The sequence below is a fragment of the Heloderma suspectum genome, chromosome 2 (assembly GCF_057233095.1).
Source record: "Heloderma suspectum isolate Gila_16-S chromosome 2, 16-S_ref, whole genome shotgun sequence".
NCBI lineage: Eukaryota > Metazoa > Chordata > Lepidosauria > Squamata > Helodermatidae > Heloderma > Heloderma suspectum.
This window is the reverse complement of record NC_139459.1, coordinates 221,011,879-221,032,688: the sequence shown is the minus strand read 5'-3', so window position 1 is coordinate 221,032,688 and position 20,810 is coordinate 221,011,879. Positions and strand designations below refer to the sequence as shown.

Sequence of the window (20,810 nt, the reverse complement as noted above, 5' to 3'; positions counted from 1 at the left end):
TGGAGAAGACTCTTACGAGTCCCCTGGACTGCAAGGAGGTCAAATCAGTCCATCCTAAAGGAAATCAACCCTGAGTGCTCATTGGAAGGACAGATACTGAAGCTGAAGCTCAAATATTTTGGCCACCTAATGCGAAGAGAAAACTCCCTGGAAAAGACCCTGATGCTGGGAAAGACTGAAGGCAAAAGGAGAAGGGGACGGCAGAGGATGAGATGGCTAGATAGCATCACGGATGCAATGAATATGAACTTGAGCACGCTCCGGAAGAGAGTGCAGGACAGGAAGGCCTGGCGTGCTATGGTCCATGGGGTCACGAAGAGTCGGACACGACTGAACGACTGAACAACAACAACAACAAATAGGTATCGCTTTGGCGGGAAAGGTAACAGCATTCCATGCACCTCGGTGTTTAGTTATGCCGGCCACATGACCACGGAAGCATCTTCAGACAGCGCTGGCTCTTCGGCTTAGAAATGGGGATGAGCACCACACCCTGGAGTCAGACACGACTGGCTGGGGACACCTTTACCTTTACTATAGTTTACGCAGCTTGCCTGTGTTTTAATTTTGTTTTAGTTTTCATTGTCTTGTCTTGTATTTCATAGAATCATTGAATAATAGGGTTGGAAGGGGCCTACAAGACCATCGAGTCCAACCCCCTGCTCAGTGCAGGAATCCAAGTCAGAGCATCCCTGACAGGTGGCTGTCCAGCCACGTCTCAAATGCCTCCAGTGTGGGAGAGCCCACCACCTCCCTGGGTAATTGGTTCCATTGTCGTATTGCTCTAACAGTCAGGAAGTTTTTCCTGATGTCCAGCCGGAATCTGGCTTCCTGTAACTTGAGCCCATTATTCCATGTCCTGCACTCTGGGATGATCGAGAAGAGATCCTGGCCTTCCTCTCTGTGACAGCCTTTCAAGTACTTGAAGAGCGCTATCATATCTCCCCTCAGTCTTCTCTTCTCAAGGCTAAACATGCTCAGTTCTTTCAGTCTCTCTTCATAGGGCTTTATTTCCAGTCCCCGGATCATCGTCGTTGCCCTCCTCTGAACCCTCTCCAGCTTGTCTGCATCCTTCCTAAAGTGTGGTGCCCAGAACTGAACACAGTACTCCAGATGAGGCCTAACTAGTGCTGAGTAGAGGTGAACTAGTACTTCCCGGGATTAGGAAGCTATATTTCTATTAATGCAGCCCAAAAGAACATTTGCCTTTTTTGTAGCCACATCACATTGTTGGCTCATATTCAGCTTGTGATCAACAACAATTCCAAGATCCTTCTTGCTTGTAGTGTTGTTGAGCCACGTATCCCCCATCTTGTAACTGTGCATTTTGTTTCTTTTTCCTAGGTGCAGAACTTGGCATTTATCCCTATTAAATGCCATTGTGTTGTTTTCTGCCCAGCGCTCCAGCCTGTCAAGATAACTTTGAATTTTGTTTCTGTCTTCCAAGATATTAGCTATCACACCCAGTTTTGTGTCATCTGCAAATTTGATCAGCATTCCCTGCACCTCCTCCTCCAAGTCATTAATACAAATGTTGAAGAGCACTGGGCCCAGGAATGAGGCCGGCGGTACCCCATTTGTTACCTCTTCCCAGTTTGAGAAGATCCCATTCATAAGCAGTCTTTGAGTCCGTTCCTGTAGCCAACTGTGGATCTACCTGATAGTTGTTTCATCTAGCGCACTTTTAGCTAGTTTGCTCATCAGGATATCATGGGGCACTTTGTCGAAAGTTTTGCTGAAGACGAGGTATACTGTGTCCACAGCATTCCCACAGTCCATTAGGGAAGATACCTGATCAAAAAATGAGATCAGATTAGTCTGGCAGGATTTGTTCTTGACAAATCCATATTGGCTTTCAGTAATCACTGCATTGTTTTCAAGGTGCTTACAGATGGATTGCTTTATAATCTGCTCCAGAATTTTCCCAGGGATTGATGTCAGACTGTCTGGTCTGTAGTTCCCATGTTCCTCCTTTTTACCCTTTTTAAAGATAGGGACAACATTAGCCCTCCTCCAGTCATCTGGCACTTCCCCCGTCCTCCATGATTGCTCAAAGATAATAGTAGTGGTTCAGAGAGTTCTTCTGCCAGTTCCTTTATTACTCTAGGGTGCAGTTCATCTGGCCCTGGAGATTTGAACTCATTCAAAGTAATTAGGTGTTCTTTGACCATATGTCTATCGATCCCAGGCTGCAATCCTGCCCCTACAGCCTGTACTTCGCCTTTGCCAGGGGGCTCATAGACCCTCTTTTGGGAGAAGACTGAGCCAAAGTAGGAATTGAGCATTTCTGCCTTTTCCTTGTCATCTGTTATCATTTTGCCATCCTTATTTAATAGCTGAACAACCATTTCTTTCTTCTGTCTTTTACTATGCATGTATCTGAAGAAAGCCTTTTTGTTACTTTTAGCATCCCTCGCTAACCTCAGCTCGTTCTCAGCCAGATGCCATCCCTACAATTCTGTGCTACCTGCCTGTACTCTTCCTTTGTTGCTTGGCCTTCCTTCCACTTCCTGTATGTGTCCTTCTTTGTTTTCAGGTCATCTCTAAGCTTTTTGTGAAGCCACATTGGCTTCTTCTGTTGTCTTCCATCCTTTTTCTTGTTGGAATTGTTTGTAATTGTGCCTTTAGAATTTCCTTTTTTAAAAACTCCCACCCATCTTGGATTCCTTTTCTCGTTAGAGTCGCTTGCCATGGGACCTTACTGACCATTGTTCTGAGTTTATTAAAATCAGCTTTCCTAAAACCCAGGGTACGCGTTTGGCTACACTTGGCTTTTGCTTCCTTTAGAACCAAGAACTGAAGTTCAACATGGTCACTTTCCCCCAGAGTTCCTGTAACTGCTACTTTATCCACTAAGTCATCTCTGTTGGTTAGGATCAAGTCAAGGATAGCCGATCCTCTAGTTCCTTCCTCTACTTTATGTAGGAGGAAGTTATCAGCAACACAAGTCAGGAATCTCTTGGAGGGGCCATGTTTTGCAGAATTTGTCTCCCAACAAATATTGGGGAAATTGAAGCCCCCCATTACTACTACATCATGCTTCCTTGAAACCTTGGCAATTTGCTTTTCAAAAGTTTCATCCTCACCTTCTCCTTGATTGAGTGGCCGGTAGTAGACTCCGACCACCATGTTCCTTTTATTATTTGCTCCATTTATTTCAACCCAGATGCTCTCGATGAGGCTACCAAGCTCATCCTGCTGTATTTCTGTGCAGAGATATGTATTTTTAACATATAATACAACTCCACCTCCCTTTCTGTTCCTCCTGTTCTTTTTGAACAAGTTATATCCTTCAATTGCTGTATTCCAGTCATGGGAGTCATCCCACTGTTACAAAAATTGTGTTCTTTTCCCTGGTAGACTTTCCAATTTGTTTACCAAGAACGAGGGGAGGCAGAGATCTGGTCCAACACGATTTTATTCTGCAGAATAAGGCAACCCTTGGGGCTAACACTCCAACAAAGGTCACAATCAAGTGATGTGATCCAAAAGTTTATATAGGCAAGACCTTTGGGGGCTGTCTTATGCTTGCGCTGTACTAATCTCTTTGTTTAGCTTAGAGGGAAACAGAAGACAGGCAGCGCCTTTTACATATCTAGGCATGCGCAGAGAGGTAGCCTTGTACTCTAACGTAAATACATTCCTGGCATTCCTGAGTCTCTGATAAGGCACTGTGTCTTTGTTTGGCATGACAATTTCACACATAGACATAGCCTAGCTTATAAAATTATGGGATAACAGACATATTACAACTGAAATTTCTATAACACCACCAAGCTTCAGTTACACCTATCAAGTCATAATTTCCCTCCTGTATTAAGAGTTCGTTCTTTTGTTTCCCATACTCTAGGCATTAGTGTATAGACATTGTAGACCATGTGCTTCATAGTCTGGCTTTCTTCCTACATGTTTCTGAAGACTATTATTGGGCGCTATTAGAGCTGTTCTCTCCGTTGCAGTGCATGCGCCTGCGTCCGTTGTTACCCCCAACTTTACATCTCCCTCCCCTGTAGGATTCAGTTTAAAGCCCTCCTGATGAAGTTCTTCATGCTGTGGCCACATTCTTCCCATCCTTTGTGAGGTGCAACCCGTCCCTTGCCAACAGTCCATCTTCCAGGAAGTATAGCCTGGTGTTTAAATTCCTTTTGGTGCTGGGCAAAGGAATTTTTATTCTTCCAGGAAGTTTTATGTACTTTAACAATGTTTAAAATGTCAACATGCTGATATTTATTATAATTTAGTTATGCATTTTATCTTGTTTGCAAACTGCTCCAGAAGCTCTGATGAATGTAACTAGAGATAGGCACTCTCCCAGCCTCCAGATGTTTTGTATCACAAGTCCCATAATCCCTTATCATTAGCCAAGCTGGCTTGGGTTTATGTGAGTTGTAGTCTAAAACATGGTTATCAAATCTTCCTTGCGAAATAAAACAAGCATAAATACGAGTTGTCAGTTGGGTACAGATGTATCCCCCCCCCCTTTCAATTTCTCTGCTATCCTTATGAAGAAGACTTTTTTTTAAAATGCCAGGGAATTATTAGTGTATTTTGCAGCAAAACGAACAAAGAGTCTTGTGGTACTTTAAAGAGGAAGGCTGCCATTCTAACTCATCTGGGGCTAGGCGTAATCCCCATTGAACTCAATGGGGCTCACTTCTGAGTAAGCATGCACAGGATTGCGCTGTAAACTTTCTGATGAAGTGGACTCCAGTCCAGGAAAGCTTATATCATCATAAATGTGTTCGTCTTTAAGGCGCCACAACGCTCTTCATCGTTTTAAACGGCCAGCGTTATTAACACGGATTTTTTTGGCGGCGAGGTACTAAGCAGGCGCTCGGGTGGACAGTCCCGCCCGGGCAACGTCATCCAACGTGAGCCAAGTGCAGAGGGGCTTTCTAGGAGGAGCGACGCAGGAGCCGGCGAAATGGCGGCGCTTACGTTAAGCGCTCTGCTGCATGGAGTACGAAGGGGCAGAAGTTTTAGCACTACCGGTGAGTGGTCTCTAGAGAAGGGGTGGAACAAGAAGAAACTCCGATGGAATTTAGCTTCTGCTGGTGCATGGCTAAAGTTGCCTTAGTAAGCATGCATAGGGACTGCCCGTTGTACCTGTACCTGAATGTCCACTGGAACAATCCACTGCTGTGCAAACTTATCTGAGAGGATGTTTAGAGGCAATCAGCTTTTTAAAAAACAACAACAGCATACTAATCTTTTTGGAAATAGCTCTTCCACCTTTGGAAATATATGAATGCATCAAAGAAATGATGGTATACGGTTCAGTAACGTGATAACGTTTTAATTTTACACAATTCAGAAGTGGAGCTACAAATATAGCAGTGAGTGTATTGGCCCAAGTCTGATTCATTCACTTTTCTTCCTGTATTATTAAGCCGCTGCTAGAACAGTAACTTTGAGGTTTTAGAATACAACTGTTCTAAAAATTGTAAGTGTAAAACATGTCTCAGTTTTAATATCATGATTGCTTCTGCATCTGCTGTGTGTTTGCCAGTGCCTCTTTTCCCCCTTCTTGCTTCCGTTTCTACCTGGCATGATTTCATTTCAAGGGGAGAGGCCAAAGCGTAGACCAAGCCTACTGTGTTTCTGATTACGCAGTTGAATTTGTAAAACAAAGCAAAAACATTATTTGTGTTTAGCTGTTCTCTGCAAGTTGGGGGTACCTCTGGGACCAATGCCTAATGAAGATATTGATGTCAGTAACTTGGAGGCATTGGAAAAGTACCGCGTCTTCACTCGCTACTTCAAAGTAGCAGAAAAAGAGAATAAGAAGCCTCATTGGTGGTCAACCTACAAGAAACGCATCACTCCTCCAGAAGGTACTCAGGCACAAAAGCCTGGTCCAGTTTCCTTTCCCCCACTCCCTTTGTACCAATAGCCAGTTTTCTTCATGTGGAGAGTGCAATCCTATATGTATGTAATTGGGAGTTAGTCCTATTCTGTGGAGTGGAACTTAGTAAACATGCATAGGATTGGGCTGTGAAGATTGAATTTTTTACTTGAACTTGGTTGAGGGGTTTTGCAGGAAAAATAAAAGGAAATAAACACTGATAGGGTACCTTTTGCAGATAGCCTTTAAAGAGAAACAGAACTGCCATTGCTGTTTAAAATGCAAAGCAACCAGCAGCTTTGTATTGAGACTTTGCATTTTTTCCCATCCATTTTAAAGAGTTGTGCATGTATGCACACGCATATGTACTAGGGCCCTTGCTGCAAATCAGAGACTCTGGGTAAATGCCAGGTCTATTGGGAATACTTTCTACTTACTCCAGGATAGCAGGTGAAAGGTTTGCAGGCCTGAGGTATACCATAAAATAAGACATTAGGCTTGTTCAACTTCTCAGGGATTTATGGTTTGTCCATAGCAATGCTGAAGGTAGAAAGAGTATTGTGAGATTTATTTTGTGTCTTCTTTTTTAACCCTAGATGAAGAGGCAAAGATAGACATTGGTCTACCTTATCATATGCCATCATGGAGAAAAAAACGTAAGGAGAGAAAAGCTATATTGAAACAAAATTTCAACAGCGTGGAACTGGAAAGAACATCCCGCCTCAGGACTCGTATGTTGGTCACAGCTCCCTCCACACTTAATTCTTTTGCATTTGCAAGTGCTTATCCACTCAGTATTTCTCAGTGCTGTTTCTGCTTGCAGTGCTGGTTCCACTTGATGACATCAAAGCTGAATGGGAGAAAACCAGTGGCCCATATCACAAGCAGCGAGTAGCACAACACTATGGACTATACCGGGACTTGTTTGATGATGCTACGTTTGTTCCCCGAGTTCTTCTAAGAGTGGAATACAACCAAGATGAAGACTATGTTATGCCAGTTTATCATGGGAATGTGGTTACACCAACAGAGGTATTGTACCAATTTTACAAATTTGAAGAAAGGGTATATCCTTGGTTTATATTTCTGTGCTTCTTTTGGCCATGGCCAATCCAGTAATTGTTCTGAGAAAAATAGATTATCTTGAGCACCTCTCAAACTGATTTATTTTCCCCCAACCCAATGGTATGTAATGCATATCATACTTAGAGTAATGAAGTGTTCATCTATAAATATCATATGCAGTACCTGCCTTTAATGCGGGTAGATACTCTAGGTGACAGTTTATGTCAAATAATATTTACCTTATTAACTCTAAAATGTAATATATTGTTAATAGGAGTAATGAAAACTAACATTCCTTGTGATGAGGGTCTTCTACCATTAGGTCTATTGAATGTAATTTTACCTTTTATTATTTCTTGATGAGTTCAATAGCACTTATAAAAATATTTATATAACAATTTTCTATTAAAATAGCCAAAGTGTTTTGCAACCACTTTGAACATGAAAAACCCAAATCAGTCTGAAATTATATAAAAAACAGTGTCACAACCAATCCTATACATGTGTACTCAGAAGGAAGTCACATTGAGTTCAATAGAGCTTACTCCCAAGTAAGTGTGTATAGGATTGCAGAATGTTAATAAAAGCAGCAGCCACCATTGCCCATTGTAGTGAGTTGGTTAGTCAGCAAAAATGTGGACTTCACAGAGCTCTTATATACTGTTGGCAGCCACATAGAAGCCTGTGTTAATCTAGAATAGAGAACAGCTTTTAGATAATTAAGTAGGCTGCCTCACACAGGGAAGTTGGTACCAGGCAAGGCCAGTTCTGAAGGCATGAAGCTGTTCGAGTCTTACCCGGTCCCTCTCAGATAAGAGCATAGTGTTATGTCTCCATGAAAAGCTGGGAAGCTTCCGAGCCCAGACTGGAATGTTGGGGCCTCTTTCTCTTGAAAAGGGTAATTTATTGCCTTGACTGTGATGCTTTATGCATCCACTAGAGCATGGAAGAAAAGGTATATAAGCATTGTTTAAAGCATGTTAAGTTGGTCTCACTCCAGGGGCAATGTGCACTGCCAGCCTGGAGAAACTTGTGGCTCAAGGGACGGCTTCTATTTATCTTGGGAACTCCAATAGACACCCAGCTATTACAACTTGATTAGCTGGAAAGAGGTGTGAGCTTTCTTTGCATATTTATTCTGCATCCATTTTCTATCGGTAGTAATCTTTGTGCACAGGTGGCTCTGTTTCATCTTGGTAATCCAAGGATCTACTTTGCCTGAGACCTGACAGAATCAGACCTGCAGATCAGTACACCCATTAAAAACCTTGAAGGATGAAAAGGTTTTAACCTGTCATCTGAATGATGGAGTTGGTGCCAGCCAAGCCTGTTGCATACCATTCATGGTATAACAGAGGTAGAGGCTTCAGCCCCTTACCTCTCAGCTATGCCTGTCATTGTTGCACTGGCAGGCATAATCTTATCTATTTATTTAAATATGTTTGTCCTCCCTTCAGCCAAAAAGGTTCCTGGAGCAGTTTACATATAATCAGTAAAGCAAGAGAGTCCCTGCCTGCAGGCTTACAATCTCAAAAGACACAACATACAAGGAAAAAGGAATGTGGAGGGAAGAGGGAAAAAAATTAAGGGTGCAATCCTATTGGGATAGTCGGCTGCCTCCAAACTTGGAGGCAGCCGACTACCCCATGCAGGGCGGGCAGAGCATGGAGGGGATCCTCTCCTTCATGCTCTGGCTGCCCTGCATTTGCAGCTAGGTTGCTGATTTTGGCTGTCAAGCTGGGGACATCAGAGCGGGAGTGCGGGAGGCCGGACGGCACATGGGAAGCATTGTAACAGCACTTCTGCAGTCTCCCCCCTCCCCTGAGAACGCCCCCTTTTCTCCCGCTCTGTGCTGTGCTTATGAGCACGGATATGGGGAAGAACCCTGCCACCTATGAGGCAGCAGGGGAGGGGGCAGGGACCGCGGTTCCCAGAAACCGAACAATCTTATGGCCATCTATACATTGTCTAGCAGCCACAGGACTGCTCTCTAAGTAGTATTTCAGCAGGGCTGCTGGAATAACCCTACTTCCCACTGTCATCTCCCTCAGTACAGCCTGCTGAAATGGCTGTTGGTGGTGCCATTTGAGGGAAGAGGAACCCTCATGAAGGTGGTCTTCCGCAGGGCTGATGGGAGGGCACAATGTCTCCTCTTACACTATTCCTCCCCCTCCCTTCCCTTCTGGAACTGGACATGGTTTTCCATATACCTTATTGGTGAGACATCTGTTGAAGTTGCTTCTGTCTATAACTATGTGTCTATTAACGAATCCTGCTCTTTGGTCTACTTTTTAAACTTTTTAATTTTTAAAGAAGTCAGAGGTCCCTCCTTGGCCGCTTTATAGTATATGTCACTTTATTGTTAAGGCACAACAATTTCTATTATTTTTACTGCAAGGAAGGAGTAAACTGAATTGTCTGATGCTGGCTGGACTGAAAGTAGTTGGCAAGCAAGAGAGTAGGTGAAACTTAAAGTCATAACGTTGCCTTAGGCAAATGTCTTAACCATTTGACTACCCTACAATCACTGTTGTATTTTCTCCTTAGGCTTTTAACCCTCCCAGTATCTCATTTGAAGCAGATGAAGGATCTTTATGGACCCTGCTTCTCACTAACCTGGGTGAGTGCAAAAATATTTAAGGATACTTTCTGAGCAGGTTGCCCTGTCTTACAAATAGAGCAGGATTTATTTAATTTTTTCTGGGGGACTTCTAGTTAAAGTACAGGTTCTACAGGGACAGAAGAAACCCAGACTGCAAAACGCTATAGAGAAGTTGGGTTTTCTCTTGACGAATAACAATATCTTTCAGTTCTGAAGAGCAGTTAAACTGAAGTCAAATAGACTTTGACAGAGGCTGAAGTTAGCAGGTCTTGGTCAACTTGGCTTTGGTCATTCCTGCTTTTGTAGTGCAAACTGAGTCATTTTGAGAAGGATTCTGCAAGCCCCAACAAATGCATTGTGGTTTTAATATTACTATGGCATGATTTAATCATGGCCTTAAAATCTCTGTCAGTAGAACCACCATTGCCACAAGTAGGTGAAGAGAGGTAAAAATGTTGCTTGTTGAATCAGTGTTGGGGCAGGGATTACTGCATGGGATTTTTCCTTCCACTCTTTAATACAGTCCTTGCTGAGGGCAGGGGCATGTTCCAAAGAAGAATAGTTACTTGTCAGTAGAAGCACTACTGCCACAAAAGGTTTTTTTAAAACTGTGGTGAAATCATGCCATAGTGATATGGCAAAATTAAGTGACGCAGGAAAAAACAAAGGTGCTGAGAGACCTAGAGCTTTTAAAGCCTGATCATGCTAGGGCAGGCAAAAGGAATCATTTATGCAAACTGAGAGAACAGCAAAGAAGCACTACATAATTATACAGGAGTAATGGTTACTTAATTGATTAATTACTTCATTTCTGTACATGTTGTACACACAGATGGGCACCTGCGTGATACCAATTTGGAGTATGTCCACTGGTTGGTGTGAGTATTGACTGCTAATCCATCTTTGCATTGGTATCAATTTCAAAGCTGCTGGTCAGCTTGGAGCTGAATCACAATATTCAGCTACCACCATGCTATCGTGCAGACTTTCTTGGTCCATGCAGCAAATGTCAGCCTCGTAATGCGATGCTCACAAAAAGAGGCAATAAGCCCTGGCTTGGCTTGGCTGTTACTTCTCTTGATTAGCTATGTACTTGTTAAACGAGGAAACGAATCTGAAAGCAACCAGGCTGTTATGTTCAAAATAACCTACATTTATGCATGGCCTCTAGAGTAATATTTCAAGGAAGGTCCAAATAGAAAGGTGACACTGAACACTGCTTCTTGGATACAAAATAGATCCTATTTTTGGTTATTGTTTTAAAGAAAAGGCCAGCCCTCCCATCTGAGGTCTAAATAACTTCTTTAACAAAAAAGTCATGCATGTTTCTCAGTCCTTGATCAGTCAAGAATTGTTTAGGTGAAGGGCCATAGCGTAGTGGTACAGTTCATATTCTACATGCAAAGGTCCCAGATTCTATCCCCAGCATCTCCAGTTTAGAGGACCACTGACAGCAGGAATTGGAGGGTTGCTGCCAGCCAGAGTAGACCATACTGGGCTACATTGATCAAGGATCTAATTTAGTAAAACACAGCTTCATATGTTTAAATGTACATGAAAGTAACACCAAGGAGATCAATCAATCAAAGAAGATTATGTTACACAGAAGTGCCTATTTTTTTCCTCATCAAGCTGGGGAAAGTAATGGGACAAGAGTATATGGAACAAGAAAGAAAAGCTAAGAGGATGGTTTATGCAGCACAGATAAGGTAGGAAGAACAGTAAAGAATATAGGGCAGTGGGCTCCAAGTTTGAAAAGCACTGATTTAGAGCCTTGGCTTCAATGTATCGAGCCACTTTCATTGCCATTTTTACTGTGGTGGCATTGCGGTGTTCCATTTAGAAGAGGGTAATTCTGTGCCTCTTCAGATGAGTAATGCCAGGCAAAGTTGCTTTTGAATCATATGTGACATCAACAGGACAAACATTCCAGGCAACCAAATAGAGGCAGGCAAGGAGATTTGCCACTACTTCCCGGCATTCCCTGCCAAAGGAACTGGATACCATCGCTACGTTTTCCTTCTCTTCAAACAACTCCAGCCAATTGATTTCACTGAAGATGCACGGCCAACACCATGGTAACTCTTTGCACTTTGCATAGTTATGGTAGAATCATCGGGAGTGTTTCTCTTCTTTTGGCAAAGCAGCCTATGGCTGATTTCTTAAGGAAGGATTGTGAATGGTCCAGTATTCTCTGGATCTTAAAAGTTAGATTAAACAGCAGTACAGCAAGAATGTTAGGCATAGCACAACCTGAAAAAGGAAAAACTAAGCAAAATGTGTCCCAAACTATTAAATGTTGAAACCCCTCTATCAGGGAGTACTCTGTAAAATCTCATCTGTTGAGAACAATTGACCCTGTGCTTGTTCCTTCAGAAATCAGAATACTAGCTGCTGTTGTGTGTGTCGGTTTGATTAGCTGCCTTCAAAGCCTTTATTACCTGCCATCAAAGTAACCTTCACACAAAGGATTCTGCTGCTGCTAAAATAAATAAATACATTACTGCTTTTTTGCCTTAGTTTAAGGAGCCATGTAAATTGCTGTTCCCCCTCATCCCTAGAATCTTAGTGCTAACATGCTGACAATTAGTACTGGTTGTTTGCTAGAACAGGCAGTGCGTTAATTTATATAGAATAATGTATTACAGATAACTGTCATGCAAGGTGGGAAATCCCTAAGCATCCATTGTTTGCCTCCCCATTCCTTCCCATGCTTACTCAAAGCTGAGCAACACGTTACATTACTCATGTATATAGCTCTCCTTTGTATAGTACACTAAAGGCTGCTACCTACATGCTGTCCCTAAGGGGGACAGCATGGGGGTTGGACTCGATGGCCTTGTAGGCCCTTCCAACCCTACTATTCTATGAAGGGCAGGAATATCTGGAGGAGTATGAAATTCTGGCTTTCCCTTTGCAGTTCCTGTGTTTCTGGGAAGCAGGGAGCTATATCAGACTCTCCCCAGGTGAGCAGCCAACCAGCATCACGTTCCCCTATCAATAAGCTGCTCAGCCAAGGGCAAGTCTCATACAGCTTCCTCCTTCCCAGGAATTTTTGCTACATTGATACTTCAAGTTTAAACTGCTTTCTCCCCAAAGACAGCAGGACAAAAAACCCTTAGCTCCTTCAGACTTGTAATTTGAGGGAGCATTTATTACTTAACTGATGGGGCATGTCCATGTCGCAAACCTATGAATGTAATCTTGTTTACATGCCCTGTTGTGGGTCTCTTTTCTGTACTGAATAAAACTGGTGATGGCTTGACGAGAATGGCCATGGTAACAACAGCAGAGATCCATTGCATCTGTGTTCTCTCATCTTTTCAGCCACAGCCTCAAGATGAGAACCTTCAAAACGTTTGACTTCTACAAGAAGCATCAGAATGACATGACACCAGCAGGGCTGGCATTTTTCCAATGCCAGTGGGATGATTCTGTTACACAGGTTTTTCACCAGCTTCTCAGTAAGTAATTTATTTATTTATTTATTTATTTATTGCATTTATACCCCGCCTTTCTCCCTCTCGCAAGGAACTCAAGGCGGCTTACATTATCCTCCTCCTCACCGTTGTATCCTCACAACAACAACCCTGTGAGGTAGGTTGGGCTGAGAATATCTATGATTCTGCATTAAAACTCAGTGGTCAGAACTCAACAATTGGGTGACTGGACAAGCGTGAAATATTGTTGGTATGCTAAATGTAAAACTTGAGAGAGTTTACAGAATCCCCCAACCAGGGACAGGAAGAGGACTAGAATCCATAAAACTAACAATGGAGCTTTGTAAACAATTTGCTATGTCACTCTGCTTCAGAGCCCAGTTCATAAAACCAGTGGTGAAATAGCATGGAGGAGAAGCATTACAAACTCCTCTAATCCAGCTCACAGATAACCACAAGCAGAACTGAAACTGCAAGTGGGAACAGTTCCATGAAAATTTCCAAAGTCAAGTGGACTTTCTGTGGGGGCAGGTTGCTGAGAGAGTCAGATTGCTAGAATCACCATGTGACTAGTACAGGAAGCATTGCCCTCACTCTCAATTGGCTTCACTTGCACTTGCTTTCAGAAACACATAACTAAACCTGGCTACATAATGTTATAATGTCATCATATCTGGTGCATAATCCCTGATTGGCTGGAATTACTAGAGAAGGGATAGAAGAAGAAGAAATGTCACCAATACAGCAGCATAAAGGGGAAACAGTGGTTCTGAATAGCCACAGAATGGTAAAATTAAAGGGGTTCTGGAATGGGGGACACTCCTTAACTTGCTACTTCTGACATGAACAGAAAGTTTGGCTGTGCCCTACAAATAGCCTCCCATGTGAAAAATCCCCTCCACACAATCAGACATTTGCTTGAGTTCCCCTAGCCAAACCTGAAAGACTCTCTGGCTGTTGGCTAGGAGGAAGTGTTTGTGCATTTTCAGGTTTTCAGCTCTGATCATATCATTTTGGAACTTGGTTGTTTTGAAACACCAAAGCTAATCTCATGGTTCTAGCAGAACTACTGGATCTTATATTTGGGCTGTATTCTGTGACTGGTGCTGCTATTTTAGACACCACTTGGCTTTATCTAGTGAATGTTCTTGTGTAGATATGATATTAGAATGATTTAGTCCAGTTAGTCCAGAACGTTTCTAGAGTTCATTTCAAGCTGTCTGACCCAGAACAGATGGAAACGTACAAAATGTGGGTGTGGACCAACATCAGCCTATGGACAACTGGTTTGGAACTACTGGATGGACCTATTTGCAATTTATTAGGCAGGGTATTTGCATTCTGTACTGGCATCTGCACCAGAAAAACTAGAAATCCCTAAAGACAGAAGACAGGGAAATTATGTGCAGTTAATGGGTCATGTTTTCCATTACAAATAAGTGGTGTGAGAAATGGAGGATGCTTAAGGTTAGTTGTTTGCTGTGTTTGTAAATTTTGAGATGTGCTAACATGCTATCTGCTTCATGTAGACATGAAGGAGCCAGTGTTTGACTTCATGCGGCCTCCCAAATATCACCCCCCACAGAAGAAGTTTCCATACCGTCAGCCTGTGAGGTATCTGGACAGGTACAGGGACAGTAATGAGCCCACTTATGGCATTTACTGAGGTACCTGACATTTGCCCTGGACAGAGAAGACACTGTGCAGCAAAGAGTCCTTCTGAAGAACAGCTCATGTGTTGGAACAGGAAATGGAAGTGTAAGAGCCATATGGGATTTGATTAAAATCATCACTCTTATTCACCTCTTGGAAGAAAGATGCAGCTTAAACTATCTTGTGAATGTCAGGAGACCTGTGAAAGTGTTATGCATATATCCATCCTTGCAGTGAAGCAACAGCATAGCTGTGCAAAGAGGTCTAGGACTATTCGGAAGTTGAGCTTCTCCCCTGTTTTCTCAGGAGCCAGTTGTTCCAAGCAAGGCAGTTTGCTTTTTTGCTCAATCATTGCACCATCTTGGCAAACTACTCTCACCTGAATTGGATTGGATAATATATAAAATGGTGCCAGGCATTCAGTTGCTACTGAATGCTGGATTATGTATTGTCTTTAATCTTTAAAGTAAGAATAAACATGCTTTTAAAACCATCCTGGAAAGTAGAGTTGTGTTTGAGGGCTTGGGAAGAAGCACGTGGGATATCTGTCTGCTGATACTATCTAGTATATTCTTATAACTTTAGGGGTTAAGCAGGATGATACTTTTTCTGCTGTTGGGGGGTGTTAGTGATGAACTGGTTTGATAGGCCATAGTTAACAAATGGTGTCATGAACCAATCATGAGATGCATGAAATAGGCTGCAGAGCTGGCAGGTGTATCTTTACATTGTTTGAAGGACACCGGAGGATAATCATAGAATCATAGAATAGTAGGGTTGGAAGGGGCCTACAAGGCCATCGAGTCCAACCCCCTGCCCAATGCAGGAATCCAAGTCAGAGCATCCCCGACAGATGGCTGTCCAGCCTCGCCTTGAACGCCTCCAGTGTGGGAGAGCCCACCACCTCCCTAGGTAATTGGTTCCATTGTCGTATTGCTCTAACAGTCAGGAAGTTTTTCCTGATGTTCAGCCGGAATCTGGCTTCCTGCAACTTGAGCCCATTATTCCGTGTCCTGCACTCTGGGATGATCAAGAAGAGATCCTGGCCTTCTCTGTGACAACCTTTCAAGTACTTGAAGAGTGCTATCATATCTCCCCTCAGTCTTCTCTTCTCAAAGCGAAACATGCCCAGTTCTTTCAGTCTCTCTTCATAGGGCTTTGTTTCCAGTCCTCTGATCATCTTTGTTGCCCTCCTCTGAACCCTCTCCAGTTTGTCTGCATCCTTCTTAAAGTGTGGTGCCCAGAACTGGACACAGGACTCCAGATGAGGCCTAACCAGTGCTGAGTAGAGGGGAACTAGTACTTCCCGGGATTTGGAAGCTATGCTTCTATTAATGGAGCCCAAAATAGCATTTGCCTTTTTTGCAGCCACATCACATTGTTGGCTCATATTCAGCTTGTGATCTGCAACAATTCCAAGATCCTTCTCGCTTGTAGTGTTGTTGAGCCACGTATCCCCCATCTTGTAACTGTGCATTTGGTTTCTTTTTCCTAGGTGCAGAACTTGGCATTTATCCTTATTAAATGTCATTCTGTTGTTTTCTGCCCAGCGCTCCAGTCTATCAAGATCACTTTGTATTTTGTTTCTGTCTTCCAAAGTATTAGCTATCCCGCCCAATTTGGTGTCATCTGCAAATTTGATCAGCATTCCCTGCACCTCCTCCTCCAAGTCATTAATACAAATGTTGAAGAGCACTGGGCCCAGGACTGAGCCCTGCGGTACCCCACTCGTTACTTCTCCACAGTTGGAGAAGGTCCCATTGATAAGCACTCTTTGAGTCCAATTCTGTAGCCAACTGTGGATCCACCGGATCGTTGTTTCATCTAGCCCACTTTGAGCTAGTTTGCTCATCAGGATATCATGGGGCACTTCGTCAAAAGCTTTGCTGAAGTCGAGGTATATGATGTCTACAGCATTCCCACGGTCTACAAGGGAGGTTACTTGATCAAAAACTGAGATCAGATTTGTCTGGCAGGACTTGTTCTTGACAAATCCATGTTGGCTTCAAGTAATCACGGCATTGTTTTCAAGGTGCTTCCAGATGGATCGCTTTATCATCTGCTCCAGAATTTTCCCAGGGATTGATGTCTGTAGTTCCCAGGTTCCTCCTTTATACCCTTTCTGAAGATAGGGACAACATTAGCCCTCCTCCAGTCATCTGGCACTTCCCCCGTCCTCCATGATTTCTCAAAGAGAATAGACAGCGGTTCTGAGAGTCCTTCTGCCAGTTCCTTTATTACTCTAGGATGCAGTTCATCTGGCCCTGGAGATTTGAACTCATTCAAAGTCATTAGGTGTTCCTTGACCGTGTGCCTATCAATCTCAAGCAGCAATCCTGCCCCTTCAGCCTGCACTTCGACTTTGCCAGGTGGGTCATAGACCCTCTTTTGGGAGAAGACTGAGCCAAAGTAGGAATTGAGCACCTCTGCCTTTTCTTTGTCATCTGTTATCGTTTTGCCATCCTTATTTAATAGCTGAACAACCATTTCTTTCCTCTGCCTTTTACTATGCACGTAGCTGAAGAAAGCCTTTTTGTTGTTTTTAGCATCCCTCGCTAACCTCAGCTCGTTCTCAGCTTTAGCTCGTTCCTGACACCATCCCTGCAATTCTGTGCTACCTGCCTGTACTCTTCCTTTGTTACTTGGCCTTCTTTCCACTTCCTATATGTGTGCTTTTTTGTTTTCAGGTCATCCCTAAGCTTTTTGTGAAGCCACATTGGCTTCTTCTGTTGTCTTCCACCTTTTCTTCTTGTTGGAATTGTTTGTGATTGTGCCTTGAGAATTTCCTTTTTTAAAAGCTCCCACCCATCTTGGACTTCTTTTCTCGTTAGCGTCGCTTGCCATGGGACCTTACTGATCATTGTTCTGAGTTTATTAAAATCAGCTTTCCTAAAATCCAGGGTACGCGTTTGACAACACTCGGCTTTTGCTTCCCTTAGAACCAAGAACTCAAGTGCAACACGGTCGCTTTCCCCCAAAGTTCCTGTAACTGCTCCTTTATCCACTAAGTCATCTCTGTTGGTTAGGATCAAGTCAAGGATAGCCAATCCTCTAGTTCCTTCCTCTACCTTCTGTAGGAGGAAGTTATCCACCACACAAGTCAGGAATTTCCTGGAGGGGCCATGTTTTGCAGAATTTGTCTCCCAACAAATATCGGGGAAATTGAAGCCCCCCATTACTACTACATCATGCTTCCTTGAAACATTGGCTATTTGCTTTTCAAACGTTTCATCCTCGTCTTCTCCTTGATTGGGTGGCCAGTAGTAGACTCCAACCACCAGGTTCCTTTTATTCTTTGCTCCATTTATTTTGATCCAGATGCTCTCGATGGGGCTACCAAGCTCCTCCTCCTGTATTTCTGTGCAGAGATATGTATTTTTCATATACAGTGCAACCCCACCTCCCTTTCTGTTCCTCCTGTTCTTTTTGAACAAGTTATATCCTTCAATTGCTGTATTCCAGTCATGAGAGTCATCCCACCAAGTCTCACAGTCATACCTATCAAGTCATAATTTCCCGCCTGTATTAAGAGTTTAAGTTGGTTCTGTTTGTTTTCCATACTCTGGCCATTAGTATATAGACATCGAAGACTATGTGCTTCATAGTCTGGCTTTCTTCCTACATGTGTCTGAAGACTATTATTGGGCGCTATCAGAGCTGTTCTCTCTGTTGCAGTGCATGCGCCTACGTCCATTGTTACCCCCAACAATACATCTCCCTTCCCCGTAGGATTCAGTTTAAAGCCCTCATGAAGTTCTTCATGCTGTGGCCAAACACATTCTTCCCATCTTTTGTGAGGTGCAACCCGTCCCTTGCCAACAGCCCATCTTCCAGGAAGTATAGCCTGTGGTCCCAGAATCCAAATTTCTCTCATCGGCACCACCTTCGTAGCCAGTCATTCACCCGGAGTATTTTTTGTTCCCTTTCTATCCCTCTTCTAACTACTGGAAGGATGGATGAGAAAACTATCTGGGCCCCAAAGTTCTTGAGTTTCCTTCCCAGAGCTTCAAAGTCTGACGTGATTTCTTCGTAGCTTCGCTTGGAGGTATCATTTGTTCCCACATGGATGAGAAGAAAGGGATACCTGTCAGTGGGCTTTATGAGTGCAGGCAACATTTCAGTCACATCTCTAATTCGTCCTCCCGGGCAGACAACATACCTGGCGAGTCCACGGGTCTTCGCAACATACTTGGGTCTCGATCCCACGCAGCAAGGAGTCTCCCACTACTACCACTCTTCTCTTCTTCTTGTTGTAGGTCTGGGTTTCATTGCCTCTGTTTGACTGACCTTCAGCCTCTTGCTCACTCTCATGTAGGTTCCCCTGTAATTCTTCCTCTGCAGGCTGTCCTCCAGTCTCATCCGCAAGTACCTGGAATCGGTTCCACAGCTCCACTGCTTCCACTGGTGCAGAGTGGCGTCTAGTTCTTCTTCTCCTAACTGTCACCCTTTTCCAAGGAGTATCCTCTACTCCATTTTTCTTCACCTCAGCATTTCCCACTGCCACATCTTGCTGTTGCTCTTCAAGCTTCTGGTCTTCCCTTTGCTGCTGAAGTTCCTCCATTCTGTCCAAGAACTCTTCGTGTTCTCTTATTCCCCGGAGGGTCAACAGTCACCACTCCAGTCCACTTACTTTTTCTTCCAGCAGCGTAATCAACTTGCACTTGTTGCAGGTGTAGGCCATGTTTTTCTCAGGCAAAAAAACAAACATTGCACACACCTTGCAGGTCACCACCACTGGAGAGTCTTGTCCTTCCATAGCCTCTTTTCCCTTTTTGTGTCTAGCTTTGTGATTGTTCTAGACTAGACTAGCCTGTGCCTGTTCCTGTACTTAGTAGAGGTTAAAAGCAGAGTACCACTTGTGTGAAAGTGTGTGTTACAAGACAAATAAATGGAAAAAAGTTAGTTAAAAATAAAATGGAAAAAAAACGGGGAAAAAAAACAAACGTTAGGGGCCTCCCCCTTGACCTCCCCTGCCGAACTCCCCTGGCCAACTCCTTTTTGCTCCCCCTGTTTGCTCGCTCTGGTCGCTCGCTCTCTGGGAGCTTGCTTGCTTCTGTAGTCCCTGGAGCAGCTTGCTGTGCTGTGCTCTGCTCTGCTCAGCTGGGAGGCAGGAATAAAACCAAATGAAACTTACAGTAAAGCTCTGGATGTATGTCTTGCATTGCCATTAATTTAGTTCTCATGTTTGTTTCTCAGAGAGCTTCGGCTATTGGGCGGTATAGAAATGGAATGGAATGAATGAATGAATGAATGAATAAATAAATAAATAAATCAGTGTGAAGAGCCCATTTTCCATAATGTAACTTCAACAGTTGGGTATTTCTTTACCTTTTGGGAGCATAAGATCATCTGTGAGGGAGTAAAAAGGTTCTTGCTGGATATGGAAAGCAAGATAAGGGAATGAACTGTTCACCTGCTTTTGTGTATATGATACTCTGATTACAATGCTTAGATTAACCAGTGTGCTTGTTTCTTATTCCAAAACACTGACCTACCACATAACATAATAGGTGTTCCATAGCTCTTCTTTGTAATGAACTCTGCAACTCAAATGCCTCATAGCTTAAAAATATTTATTAGGCAAAGTATTCCTCCAGACGTCATGAATGTCAAATACTGGTACTTCATGTTTGTTTTTAAGGGAAAGGACTGTGAAATCTCCAGGAAAGCAGAGTATAGAAATAAGTTTGTTTTCATAATGGAGGGAAGTAAACAGTGGGGCCCATGGATCTAGTGCTATTTAACATTTGTAAACTTCTTGAGTCAGGATAGGTAGTGAGGTAGACAAATTTGCAAATGACAGAATGGTTAAGGATGATAAAATCCCAAGCAGACTGTGAAGAACTTGAAGAGATTCCTTTAGACTACATGGCTTGGATGACAGGCTGGCTGGAAAATTCTGTGTAAGTATGAGCAAAAACATACGCATTGGCACACAAAAAAAATCCCTAACCTTGCACAAAGACTTGATAAGGTCTAAATTATCCCAGAGTCACCCAAGAATAAAGAGCTGACGATCATAATGGAAAACTCACTGAAAGTTTTGGCAAAACGGGCTCTACAGTGAGAGGCAATTTCAAATGAGGAATTAGGAAAGGAATGGAAAAAGAACAAGTAGCATAAGATTACAGTACTCTTACATTTGGTCTAATGTCTAGGTGTAAGCATTCTATCACAAAAGTAATGCTATAAATTTGGAAAAACC

General features: G+C 43.1%; 1 protein-coding gene across 1 annotated transcript; it reads left to right on the top strand.

Annotated features, from left to right (window-relative positions):
* The first annotated feature begins 4,887 nt into the window (after positions 1-4,887).
* Positions 4,888-15,104, top strand: MRPL38 (mitochondrial ribosomal protein L38). The gene is made up of 9 exons (XM_084838140.1): positions 4,888-4,991; positions 5,655-5,834; positions 6,442-6,576; positions 6,669-6,877; positions 9,458-9,530; positions 10,345-10,390; positions 11,432-11,590; positions 12,840-12,976; positions 14,482-15,104. The coding sequence occupies exons 1-9, from the start codon at positions 4,925-4,927 to the stop codon at positions 14,616-14,618; spliced, it is 1,143 nt and encodes a 380-aa protein (XP_084694266.1). The 5' UTR covers positions 4,888-4,924; the 3' UTR covers positions 14,619-15,104.
* The last annotated feature ends 5,706 nt before the right edge of the window (positions 15,105-20,810 follow it).